This window comes from Aulonocara sp. 'chitande type north' Nkhata Bay, linkage group LG15 (genome assembly GCF_057382095.1).
Source record: "Aulonocara sp. 'chitande type north' Nkhata Bay isolate Kocher_YH1m ecotype deep benthic linkage group LG15, A_spYH_male_GT1.1, whole genome shotgun sequence".
NCBI lineage: Eukaryota > Metazoa > Chordata > Actinopteri > Cichliformes > Cichlidae > Aulonocara > Aulonocara sp. 'chitande type north' Nkhata Bay.
The window spans coordinates 35,564,517-35,577,684 of NC_141358.1; the positions used below are offsets into that span (position 1 = coordinate 35,564,517).

Genomic DNA, 13,168 nt, shown 5'->3' on the forward strand with positions numbered 1-13,168 from the left:
GTGTAGCTTTTTTTTTTTTTTTTTTTTTTTCTCTAACGTGCCTTTTCCTCTGACCTCTGCCATATATATATATATATATATATATATATATATATATATATATATATATATATATATATATATATATATATATATATATATATATATATATATATATATATATATATTTATTCAATAAACTCCATCCAACTCCACTCCTTTACACATCCTTGTAATTACTTTGTCATGAGTTTGTCTCCCTGGTTGGTTTTAATATAACATTTCAAACAACTTCTGGAGCACAGCGTCGTTTTTAGCTCCAGTTTTGGGGGTCTGCACAATCACCTAGCTACAAATATATTTCCGTAACAAACGTGAGACAACGGCAGAGTTGCATTTACACCCCACTGAGACTCACCTGTTTCAGGTCTTTAATCACACAGCATCTCACACCATGCGTAGCCCAGTTTCAGACCAGCGAATATATCACTGCATGTTCAAAGACATGCTTTGTAATGAGTTTCACAAAAGTGTCCACCATGAAAAGTCTGTAAACTTATATTTATGTGAAATCTGTCTTTATAATGCCAAATCGGTGCAAAAGTTTCCAGTAGTATTTCAGAAGTTATACTGTATGTATGCACTCATTGGCCACTTTGTTAGGAACACCTGGTCACTTGCTCGTTAAATGCTGATATCTAATCACTACTGACATGGCAGCTGCTCTGGTGCACTTAGACATATAGACATGGTCAAGACAACATGCTGAAGTTCAAACTGAGCATCAGAATGAGGGAGAAAGCTGACTGAACGTTTCAGAGTGTTTCAGGAACTGCTGAGATTTTCCCCACGCAGCCATCTCTATGGTTGCCTTGTTGAAGTGAGCGCTCAAAGGAGAAAGGTCAGACTGCTTTGAGCTGATAGGAAGACAACAGTAAATCAAGTAACCATGAGTTACAAACTAAGATATGCAAGACCACCTCTGAGACTTTTGGATGGTAGGGTGAGACCCTGGCGTAAACGGTCCATGAAACCATGAATCCATCTTGCCTCGTATCCACAGTTCAGCCTGCTGGTGGTGTTTTGGTGTGAGGGGGATATGTTCTTGGCACGCTTTGGGCACCATAGTACCAACTTAGCATTGTTTAAACACAGCCTGCCTGAGTATTGTTGCTGACTGTGTCAGTTAGCACAGTGTACTAATCGTCTGATGGCTGCTTGCAGTAAGATAACACACCGTGTCACAAACTCAGATCATCTCAAACTGCTTTCTTGAACATAAGTTCACTGTAATCAAGTGGCTTCCACAGTCACCAGATCTCAATAAACAGAGCACCTTTGGGATGTGGTAGAACAGGAGATTCACCTGCAGCACCCGTGCGATGCTGGTTTGTCATTATGGACCAGAATCTCTGAGGGATGTTTCCAGGACCTTGTTTAATCTATGCCACGAAGAATAAAAGCAGTTCTGCAAGCAAAAAAGGAGTCCAACCAGACACTAACAACATGTAAGCAATAAAACGACCCGTTGTTGAATATCATGCATGTTCACAAGAAAAGGCAAAAAGACTGAAACAACGACAATCCCATAAAAATCACCTGCTTAAAAGTGACATATTTCTAGTAACTGCACGTGTTAACATCCGTCTACATAATGAAAGACAATTGTTTAAAACAAGGTATCAGCTGTCAAAAAGTTCATCGAGGTTACCACAGAGTACACTGCACACTATGTTTTCATTTATGGTCTCAGATAACTGTGCACGTTATCTGAACATGTGGAAATAAGTTACCACCTGGCGCAGACTCATTAATCATTAGACGGATGTGATGATGCAACACCAAGCGGCAGTCAGGTGGGAAACTACAGCAGCTGGCAGATCTGAATCAGGACTTGTATTTTTGCAAGTGTGCTCGTGTGCAAAATGAAGAAGCAAAAAAACCAGACCTTACACCCAAGAGGGCACAAACTACACATGAGGACTGAAACTTAAGTGATATATAAGAAATGAATCAGTGCACATGCACTAAAGTAAATCTGCTTATTATAGTTGCCAGTAGTTAAAGGGGAGCAAACAAATGCTAGTTACATGCATGCATTTGTGGTACAATGCTGTGCAAAAGTCTCGAGCCACCTCTTCTTTCTTTATATTTTGTTTGGAAAATGGGAAATATGTGCCATAGTCCAAAGGACATTCAAAGCTCTTCTCTGGATGTTAGCGGCTCGTAGTTCTGTTCTCTGTCAAGATGATCCAACAATGCTTCAGTAATGATGAGGTCCAGGCCAGGGTTAGGTTTAAGCCAATCCATGACTGATTGGGTTCTTCGTGCATTTTTCTATCCAGGCATGCTTTTATTGCATTGGCAGTGTGTTTGGGATCTTTGGCATGTTGAAAACTGAAGCTGTAGCTAATCAGATACTTTTCAGATGGTATTGCATTCAAAATAAAAATGGTTAAAACCCTGTCCAAACTAACCTCTCGCAGTGAGAAGGAATTGAACCAGATATTTGAAATGTACATTAATCACTCCATCAGCCGTGTTGACACTGATCTTCACTCTTGTGTAACTCGGCAGGTCTCAGCCTTTTCTCCCTTTCCCCTTCCTTAAAAACAGCTTCCTGACAGCCACCCTCCCACTGAGACCATTTCTGAAGAGACTTGATTGAACAGTAGCTGGATCAACTGAAGGTCCAGATGCATCCCTCAGCTCTTGTGTCAGGTCTTTTCTGGATTTTTTACCCCATTTCTTAAGAAGATGACTTTCAGATGCAGTTTTTTCGGCCCGTCACTTCTTTCATTTTCCACTCGTCCAGTTTCCTCAAAGTATTCAAGTAAGTAAGTAAAACTTTATTTATATAGCACCTTTCAAGATAAAAATCACAAAGTGCTTCACAGAAGCTAAAACCTAAAAATCAAAATCAACCAAAAGCAAGTTTAAAAAGATGAGTTTTTAGCTGTTTTTTTAAAAGCGACCACTGAGTCCACAGATCTCAGGCTCAAGGGGAGAGAGTTCCACAATCTGGGGGCCACAGTTCCAAAAGCTTTGTCGCCTTTTGTTTTCAGCCTCGTGTGTTGGACAGCAAGCAAGCCCTGGTCACATGACTTCAGGGACCTGCTGGGAATGTATGGATGTAAAAGTTCACTTATATATGTTGGTGCTTGTCCATGCAGAGCCCTGAAAGTCAAGGTCAAAACCTTAAACTGGATTCTGAATTTAACGGGGAGCCAGTGCAGCTGAATCAGCAGGGGTGTGACATGGGAAAACTTGGAGGACTTGGTCAGAAGCTTTGCAGCAGCGTTCTGAACAACTTGCAGACTCTCCAAAGAGGCTTTACATAAACAAGTAAACAAAGAATTACAATAGTCCAGACGAGATGAAGCAAATGCATGAATGACAATTTCTAATTCGGAGCGCGACACAATGGGACTCAGCTTAGCAATGTTTCTCAAGTGATAAAAACAGGAGCGAACCAGAGATTTTACATGGGCATCCAAAGTCAGAGCTGAGTCAATACTAACACCAAGGCTCCTGATAGACGGTTTTGCAAATGTAGCAAGTGGACCCAAGTTTTCCATAACAACATTTTTAGGAGCACAAACAAGAACTTCAGTCTTCTCCTCATTTAGTTGATGAAAGTTTCCAGCCATCCAACATCTAATGGAGTCTATGCATTTTTGCAAAATCTGTAGGATAGGTGTTTCAAGATTTAATAATAATAATAATACATTTTATTTATAGGCGCCTTTCAGACCCTCAAGGTCACCTTACAAAAACACAATTTAATTTAAAATCATTTCTTTGCTGTTTTGTTTAGACACAATGTGGGTTCATCCCTCGAGTTAGGTGCCTTTTTTATGTTTGAATGATTCATAGGTCAGTGTTAAGAGGCTTAATCGATAACAAAAAACATTCCTCAAAAAAGAGTTGTCTACAAGGACTGAACTGGAGATGAATAAAAAAGCCAAAGTCCAAAGAAAATCTTTAAAAGACCTTTGGAAACCTTTGGAGAGCTATTGCTCAAGACCACTTTAAAAATGACAAAAAGTCTGGCTCCCTGGCAGCAAAATAAGTAACCTGCTCAAGAGCTTTACACATGATCACCCCCTGTAATATATCAAGGCTAGTATAGCAATTCAACTGTTGAGGATATTTATTTCAGAGCTTCCTGAAATTTTAGTTTTGTGCTGCTGTAACTGTTGATGACTTAATAACTAAATATCAGATGAACCCGTGGACTACAACGTGTTTCAGCTCAGTGAGACTAAACAACACAACCTGCAGAAATGTTTTTAAATGGTTGATTCCTCTAGCATCCTGCTGCCTTTTATTGAGCTTCATTATTTTGGTATACGTTATATAGATACACACACACAAAAAAAAACAAAAAACACTGCTCATAAACATGTAACCTGTTTTATTTTACTTTTGTGGAATTGAAACAATCAGATTAACAGAAGAACATAAAACAAAGATCCTGAAGTCACAGTAAAGAATGTCTGCATACTTGTGTTTTGATTGCACAGTGGTAGAGCGGTCTCAACAACCAGGTTGTTGGGTTTCCTCCCAGAGTTTAAAAACATGCATTTCAGGTTATATTGTGACTCACACTTGGCTGTCATGGCTGCACGGTAGATAACCATAAAGTGAATTCATGTTTGAATTTTTAGGAAAAAATTTAGGACACCTATGATAGGCGATTTTCACCCACGTAATTCTCTTTGTTTTAGCTTTAGAGCCATTTTATAGGTTACCTTTCTTCAGTTTATGAGATGTTGTAGAGGCAAAATAAAATAAGAGTAATTCAGCTAGACATGTATTTTAATATATACATTAAAATATTTAATGCACATAAGGGTTAAAAGGGTTATAAGGGTTCAAATATACCTGATATTAGTGATAGTGTTACAAAACTGCAAATTAGTGCTCTAGCGTTAATGTCAGCCTATTCCATTTTAGCAGTACATGCAAACATACACTAACCTTTTTACTCCTTTGTGTGTGTTTTAAAAGACCAAACTCAGAGCGAAACAATCAGCACACAATAAAAGTGCATTTTGATTCCAACCACTGCAGAACGTCCACAAACACCAGTGAAGGTCAGGGCTGGCGATCACAGGAGCCCCCTGGTGGCCGAGACTCGGCTCTGGCGTTCACAGCATCAGAAATGACAACAGCTGGCATGGGACTTCACGTAAGCTCAGTTTATTGAAAATAACACTTAAGATTCTGAAATATGCCACTCATATTCTATTTTCATGAATGACTGATGAGATATACAGTTTTTCTGATGGCTACTTGAAGACATGAATTCAATTTAAAGCTGTAATTTAAATACACAGCGTGTGCCGTCTGTAAATTACAACAAAGACTTTAATGAAGTTCGTTCCTGCAGCTCTACATTGAGGAGGAGCAGCGCTCCAAATGCAACCAGAATACAGTGTTTACAAACAGACGCACACACATATACAGATTGTTCACTTCCTGTACCAGATCTTTAATTTCTTCTCACGCTTGATTTTCTTCTGCAGCTGTAAAGTCCCGTAGAGAAGAGCCTCTGCAGTGGGCGGGCAACCTGCAAGGCAAAGGTACTGATAATGCATATTTCAACAGAAACACGAGGCCACATTACTGCACAATGACATTAGCACTGCGCAGTCATCTCCTATTTAAAACAATCAAACATCTATATTTGATTACTGCTGATGACACAATTACTAGTTTTCATACTGCAGCTACAGATCAAGTACGAGTGCTTCTCTCCCCTTCCCCAGCCAGCAGACTCCAGGCTGCCGTGTTTATAAATTATTACTATGAAAAAGATGTTGATCTGGACTAGTGTGGATGGGGAACACAAGACCACAGACTGAACACACCAACAAATGTGAGAACAACATCTCTTTGCAAAATCTTAATCTATCATTCAGCAGCAGAAGCACGAGTGAGGTCAGCCACTGGAGGCCTACAGGCGTTTTCATAAAGGTTGACTTGGTTTATTGGCTCAAATCTAACTGATTGCCAGTTCAGCTCCACTCCAGCAGAAAATATATGAAGATGGAAAAGGTCACAGATTGAAGAGGCTTGCAATATGGTAGCAGAAACCCTTAATTTGGTAATTCTTAATAACCAGACTACAGAAATGGCAATCCACAAATATCTCTCCACTAACTGGGTGTCTAGACTACATTTTCCACTTTCATTAATAAGAAAATGTGCAAATTTTATCCTTTCTCTGTAATAAACTCTACCTGGAACATAAATGTCCACCGGTACGATTCGGTCACAGCCTCTGACGACAGCGTAAGAATAGTGGTAGTAGCCTCCTCCGTTAGCACAGCTGGAAAAGAAAAGAAAAAAATCCAATCAGCTCTCTTTAAACGTTACACCACAGCAGCAACATTTCACGTCAACGTCACAGCAGTAATAAAGACACTGCCGAGTTTCACGTTCAGCCAAATTATGGGTTCCTAATGACACAGATGTGTTGTGTCCTAAAACCCAGCGCTTCAGCACTTTGATCCTGTCTCTTTATCACAGAAGCCTAATATTTCTTTAACTGCCCCCCCACCCCCCACCCCACCCCACCCCCCACCAAAAAAAAAAAAAAAAAAAGGAACGACTTGATCAGTGGTTGGAATAAAAAGATTAGAGGAGATCTCTTCAGGACTTACCTTCCCATGGAAATGACATATCTGGGCTCAGGCATCTGGTCATACACCTGTTGGGAAGAAGAAGCGGTTCAGACACTCTTATATAATGTCTAACTAAGTCTAATCTGTAGATTCAGCTGGAGGCGGCTTCATGCCAGTCACTCAATCCACCGGCAGGCTGCTCATAATCCAGCCAGCGTTTGCTCAGCTATCCTGCAGACAGACAGCACTGACTATGTCTACAAGCTGTGAGTGAAAACACATTTTTTGTTTCTCCTTCAATTCCCAAACCCAAGTCAAACCTCACACTTCAGCTAAACAGTTAAACTGCAGTTAGGTGAAAGTGATGATGATGATTAGTGGAGGCCCTTTTCTCACCTTGCGCAGGGCTGGAGCCATCTTATTGGTCAACGTTCCTGCCACGATCATGACATCTGCCTGCCGGGGACTGGCTCTGAATACGACTCCAAAACGGTCCATGTCGTAACGGGGAGCCGCCATGTGCATCATTTCCACCGCACAGCAAGCCAGGCCAAAGGTCATGGGCCACAGAGAGCTCTGAGGAGGAAACAGCAGTTATCGTTTGTGCAGTTTCTGGGCAATAGGCTGCAACGTTCACAGGGTTATCAAGTTTTTGAGGACGTTTACTGTCTCAATCTGTACTTAGCTCTGTATGTGCATTATGTTAACGTGACAGCAACAAGTCTGCAAGTTACTTTTGGCCCTTTAACCCCCATAGTCACGCTGTAGTGTCTAAATCACGTAACTGATTTAAGATGAAATAGCAGCAAGATGCAGCCTCGCTGAGTCTCTGTTTCAACTCGTTTTGAAAGCCTGGACTTCAAACTGTATACTAGTTTTTAAACTCTGTTGATAAGCCAGAAAAAAAACAACAGAGTTATGATAAACAACTTGCACCATACTTTCTCCTGAATACTGTTGTAACAGATGTTGCATCAAGAAAAAAGGACAGCCCTCGAACAAAGACAAAAGAAAAAAAAAAAAAAGGACACCCCCTTTCCTATTGGTGGGAAAATGCACCACATCAACCAAACTAAATTATATGACAACACGTGGCATTCGGTTGCTTAGAAAGAGGGGAAAGTTTGGGGAGTGACAGCAGAAAGCAAGAGCAATATTGATAGTGAGTTTTGAGTGTGTTTGGAGTGAATGGTTAGTGTGTAGTATTCTAGTCATTTGTTTGATTTTGTGTGGCAAAACAATAAGGTCACTGAAAATAAGAAAATAACTGAACAGAGAAAACCGAGGTTGTACTGAGACGAATGATATCAAACAAGACAAGCTCAATAGTTTTTAAAGGTGAAATATAAACAGAAAATCAGAAGTAGTCGACCCCAGGGGGTTAAGATCCATAATACCCCAGTTACAGTGTCACATTTACAACGTTCTTCAGCTGATGGTGGGGTCACATCACATGCTGACAGAGAACTTGGTTTTATTTCTAGATGTGTACTTTATATCAGACTGCTTTGTTCTCCATTTGGCATGTAATGAAAACACAGCGCACATACTCATGAGCATGTTAACACAGCTCACGGTTTCTCATCTACTCACCCTGCGAGCCCAGTTAACCAGGTCGTCCAGCTTGGTGATCACATACTCGCCCTTGCTGCTGGCTGCAGACGTCGGTTTGGCTGCAGCCACCGCCGTGCTTTTCTCTCTAGCCGGCACCACGCTGCAGCAGCAGGAGGAGGGAATGAGAGAGAGTAGAGTTTTACCATGCGCATTAGTTTGAATGTATCTGTTACCACAGAATCTCTCTCATAAACTCACCTTGTGCTGTTGTTATCATTTTTAGCAGTGCTGTGCAGGCTCTTGTGCTGAAGAGCAAAAACTGAAATGGGCCTGCGGGGACAGAAGTAACAGTTAGACATAGCGGGATGTTAAATGTTAAAGCCACTCCTAACAATAAAATAATGCACCACAAAAGCTCTCAGCTTCACAAAAAGACAACATTTGAAATGCTATCATCATTTGATGGTACCGGGTGACGGACAGATGGGGGGGATTTCTTTGAGGGCGATGCGATGGCAATTTTGCCTGAGCCTTCAAAACCTGGTGGTGCTTTAAAGGATTAACTCGCAGGCTGGCTGCTGCTGCTTGCCAGTGTGGAGGAATAAAACCTAACAGCAAATGTTTCAGTCTTTGTTTTTTTCTGGAGGTTGCTTCATCTTGTTATTTTCTCCAATAACAAATTCAGAACGTTGAGAAGTAAAATCGGGTCTACTCCAGGCACGCGCAGAGGGGGGGGGGGGGGGGGGGGGCTAGAGGGGCTTGAGCACCCGCCCCTTTCCTGATGGGTGCCCAAAGTGCCCTTTTGTTGAGGCAACTAAAATTTTATTTATTTATTTTTAATGTGTGTGTGCGTGCAGACTCCTGTCTGTGCCCCTCAACAATAATATTTAACTATTAATCACAGTTTTGCTAAATACGTAAAAGGATCTGGCTTGCATCAGTCACATGATCACATTTAACCAATGATCGCCCTTGACGGCAGAACGCGCTGGTTATGAGCCGGGAACGAGCTCATAAAGAACACGCGCATTTTTTGTTGTCCGGAGCTGTAGGAGAAACACAAGTTTACTCAGAGACACAGACTGATGCAACAAAACCAGTAAGTAGGTGTACAGCGTACACTGTAGTGTGTAGCACCCAGGAGTATCAGCTTATTACGTACACGTTGGTAAGCTGTCTTGTTGCAACTGACGAACTGAAACAAACGAGCGTGCTGTGTGTGCAACAGCGCGACAAACATTACCTGTCCTTTTATTAACTGCACAAGTAGTGCTGGTCATAGCTGCTGGCTACCCGTGTAAGGCTGTCATGGGTCTGTAGCTCTGTCACCGTTTTAGGGAACATATTTAGTTTTAAAGTAAGTTTCCGGGCTTTTCCTGCCTTTCTGGAGGGATTATATTTCACTAAAAAACGATCTAATATGCATGTCCACATAATTATGCATTATTATAATTATAATATATTAAAAAACACACGCTGTATTTTAAAAAACATACATTAAGAAGCAGATTATATTAGATTTATATTTTAAATAAGACAAAATTTGGATTTTACAGCAGTAAAATTATTGTATCTTTACAGTTTAAAAATGTAATAAGCTTTGCCCTGCACAGAGTGGATAGTGAAACAAATGGAATCGTCATAAATACATTACTTCATATTTATTACTTCCCCCTCCTCATTGCTTTATTATTGTAGCTCTAGTAATAAATAATAATGTAAGGATTCTGGATCAGCACCGTGATGCCCATAGTATATACAGTATTCTGAAGAAGGTCTAAAATGTCACTGTGTGTGCGTGCATGTGTGTGTTTTATGTATATGGATTATTTTAAATTATTACTCATGATATAACATTGTCCAGACATGCCTGGTAAGGACATGAGGAGGAAACAGCAGGAGCTGTGTGAGGCTACTAAAGGCAGGGCTATAACATTTTTCTGTCATCATTTTATTATAGATTAAGTGCAAGAGTTGTTAGGTGTGGATAATTAAATTATAGTTTATTGCAATAGCAAGTTGTGCCTTGTTCTCAGATAGACAGCAAGTGGAGAGTGATATATGAAATGATGGGATGGAAGGAAGAAGAGAAGCAAAGAGTGATTCACAGGCAGAGCCTAAATTATTTCTCACAGTTTTTTTGTTGCCTTATGGTTCCAAGTGCTGTCACCAATCTTTGCATTTTGTTATTATCTCATGACACTTGTTTAATCAGCTACCATCTCTCCTATGGACTTTTTAATGTCTACATTCTCAGATCAACACAGCCCTGCCCTCCCATATTAGATTCTTGATGAATGTGTGTTGTTATTCAGCCTGGTTCAATGTGCCCCTTTTTAACTTTGAGCACCCGCCCCTTTAAACCTCTCTGCACAGCCCTGGTCTACTCTATGTGTGTGACTACCTTTTGTTATTTGTTTTTAAGATGACCGCATACAGAATGCATTTGTACACAAGTATAAAGAGAACCTCTTATGAAGTGTGATGCTGTAACAGCTGTAAGCAGGACAAGGCCAGATTAGCATCGGTTTCAATACAAGGAACCAGATTAGAAGGTTCTTACCTTGTTGAAAAAGAGCCAAATATGGCCAGGCGAGGTGCTGCAAAATAAATACAGAACGCATTATTACACAAGGTGAAGAAACTTTAACAACTAGAGAGAGTGCAAGAGCTAGAGGTGTATAAATGGGGCCTTTGCTCAAACTATGCAAAGAAGGATTTTTGCAAGCTATAGGAGCAGCACCATGTCTGCACACGAAAAACACTTTCTCTGCATGCCAAACTACACTGCAACATCTGTTCACTTAAAGTAATGTCAGCACCCAGCTGTTGACAATCCACCAGAAACAAAGTGTAACACTTAAAGGTTATTATAACTTTATGGTTTCGGGGGGGGGGGGGGGGGGGGGATCTAGGAATAGAAATGTATTAGTTTTCTTGCTGTCTGTAACATATCAAATCAAAGCCGAAAAGTAGTAAATTTCTGCCTCTTTTCAAAAAGTCTTTAACTTGTGCTTCTCAAGCTGTGGTGATCGCAAACTCGGGTGACAATCCTAAAATTGTAAAGTTTTTACACCAAGTTTGGTTCCATGATCAGCACTTCGAACCTGTCGTCTTGCACTGGGAGGCACCAGCTTTAATCCAGTATGGAAGCAGTCGTTAGTAAACTAAAATAACAGCAGTCTGGGTGGTTTAAACACGACATTTGTCAAAGCCTGTTTTAATACCTGTTTAATGTGACTGCTGCACGCTAACATGGCTAGCCGTTATGCTAACACAGACAGAGCAAGGTCAGCGGCGCTTTCCTTAAAAGTTACAAACCGGCCGTCAAACGCAGCCAAGTCGCTGTGCAGTTCACTCCCCTGGGCTCATTTTTAAAATACTCAGAGCAGCATGAGTATAAAAAGACACCAACGACTACAGAAAAGCGTGTAGTTTCAGTCAAAACATCACTCACCAACCAACGCCGCCATCTTTGGAGGTTCTGGTTACGTCAAACGGGCTCTTGTCGTGTCAGAGCGCGAGCTGCTGAGGGCGCTACTGCTACATATTCGAGCTGCGCACTTTAAACCAGCTCAAATCCTCAGAGAATCATAATCAAAAACCAAAATAACAGACAAACAATAATCCCTAAAAGTACTAATACAATACTGGGGGAACATTTTTGGACTTTGACTTTTAGAAATACTGAATTTTCGTGTCTAGATGTCTATATATTATTAAATAGACTGATCACAGTTATTGAGTCTTTAGGTAGCTGTTTGGCGCCTCCAGTGGAGGCACATTGCTACTGACAGACTTGAACGTCTCCAAGGGTGATTTATGACTGTGGTTTCTCATGTATATGTGTATGTATGCATTTGTAAAAACCTCTGCGATGCTAAAGAGTATCCACAGATACTGTCACCGTGACACATTCAGACTGAGGTTAACTCACTGAGCCTCACACGTTTTCTGAAATGCCCCACATTTGATGCAGGATTTTATCAGTTACATCCCACCCACAGTGGCTCCATGTCCCATCACTGGGGCCCACCCCACAGTTTGAGGTGCAACTTAAGTTTCTGTGCAGAGGAAACAAAAAGTAAACCGTTTGAGGGACATAATTTATGTCATTAGTCAATAAAACATTTCCATTTTATTTAATTTATTTATTATTTTATCTATTTTTTAGAGCAAAACCACACAACACATTTCTGTTTCATTACTGGCCAACTACACTGTACTTCAGAAATCGTGAAAAACACCAGTGGGGTTGTGGCTACTCTTACTTTGGAGATTATTAGAGTGCATTAACAGAGCTTTGACTTTCACTTACATGTCAGGTAATCAGAGCAGCAGCAGGAACAGCCTGGCTCTACTGGTTGAGCTGCATTCAGGAGCATGTTGTCATAACAAATACATTTATTAAATCAAATTTATCACACTCGAATAACGCTGTCATGTTACCAGGGCTGATTTATATCTGCTGCACTAACACATATGATCGTGTGTGTGCTTGATCATATTTAAAATATGTCCGTGTTGACTCTTTTTTTTATTACTTTACGATCACAGATGAAGTTGAACTTATTGTCTCCATTCATGTGAGTGTTGCACCATGAAAACAGAGCACAGCCACGCCAAAGGTTCGCACCAGCATGAGAGCACAATAACATCAAACACTGCAGGAGCGCCTGACTTATTATTGGAGCTGCTCAACGGCTGAAAGCAGCAGTCTGTGGTTTCAGTTTGATAGCAGAGAGCGAGAGGTCCTGCACGGTCTAACCTGTGTTTCATTAATCTCCTGATCCATCTCTGTAAACAGATTTAAATGTCTAAAAGTGTTTAAATGGTTAATATTCTGTTCATTTGCTGACCTAGAGTGATGGTTTGTTTCCTCTTGGTTCCATCAGGAGGAGGATGGAGATGATGAATGGGAAGCTAATCTAACATCTTTATGTGCAGATTTAAAATAATTTATCTCAAATGAAATGAAAGCAGAACAGACGAGAAGCAGCGCA

At 40.6% G+C, this 13,168-nt stretch overlaps 1 protein-coding gene across 1 annotated transcript; it reads right to left on the minus strand.

Annotated features, from left to right (window-relative positions):
* Positions 1-4,379: 4,379 nt before the first annotated feature.
* On the minus strand, positions 4,380-11,721 carry ndufs7 (NADH:ubiquinone oxidoreductase core subunit S7). Its single transcript, XM_086263164.1, has 8 exons — positions 11,623-11,721; positions 10,729-10,765; positions 8,424-8,495; positions 8,205-8,325; positions 7,008-7,187; positions 6,651-6,697; positions 6,228-6,316; positions 4,380-5,554 (listed from the first exon to the last, which is right to left on the minus strand). Exons 1-8 carry the CDS (start codon positions 11,636-11,638, stop codon positions 5,457-5,459), a joined length of 660 nt encoding a protein of 219 aa, XP_086119290.1. The 5' UTR covers positions 11,639-11,721; the 3' UTR covers positions 4,380-5,456.
* Positions 11,722-13,168: the final 1,447 nt, after the last annotated feature.

Bases quoted from the DNA above. Each gene is read 5' to 3' on its own strand.
- ndufs7 (XM_086263164.1), bottom strand. The intron at 8,326-8,423 runs GTGAGTTTATGA...CTGCTGCTGCAG, and splicing joins AATGATAACAACAGCACAAG to CGTGGTGCCGGCTAGAGAGA. The intron at 7,188-8,204 runs GTGAGTAGATGA...TTTCCTCCTCAG, and splicing joins TGGTTAACTGGGCTCGCAGG to AGCTCTCTGTGGCCCATGAC.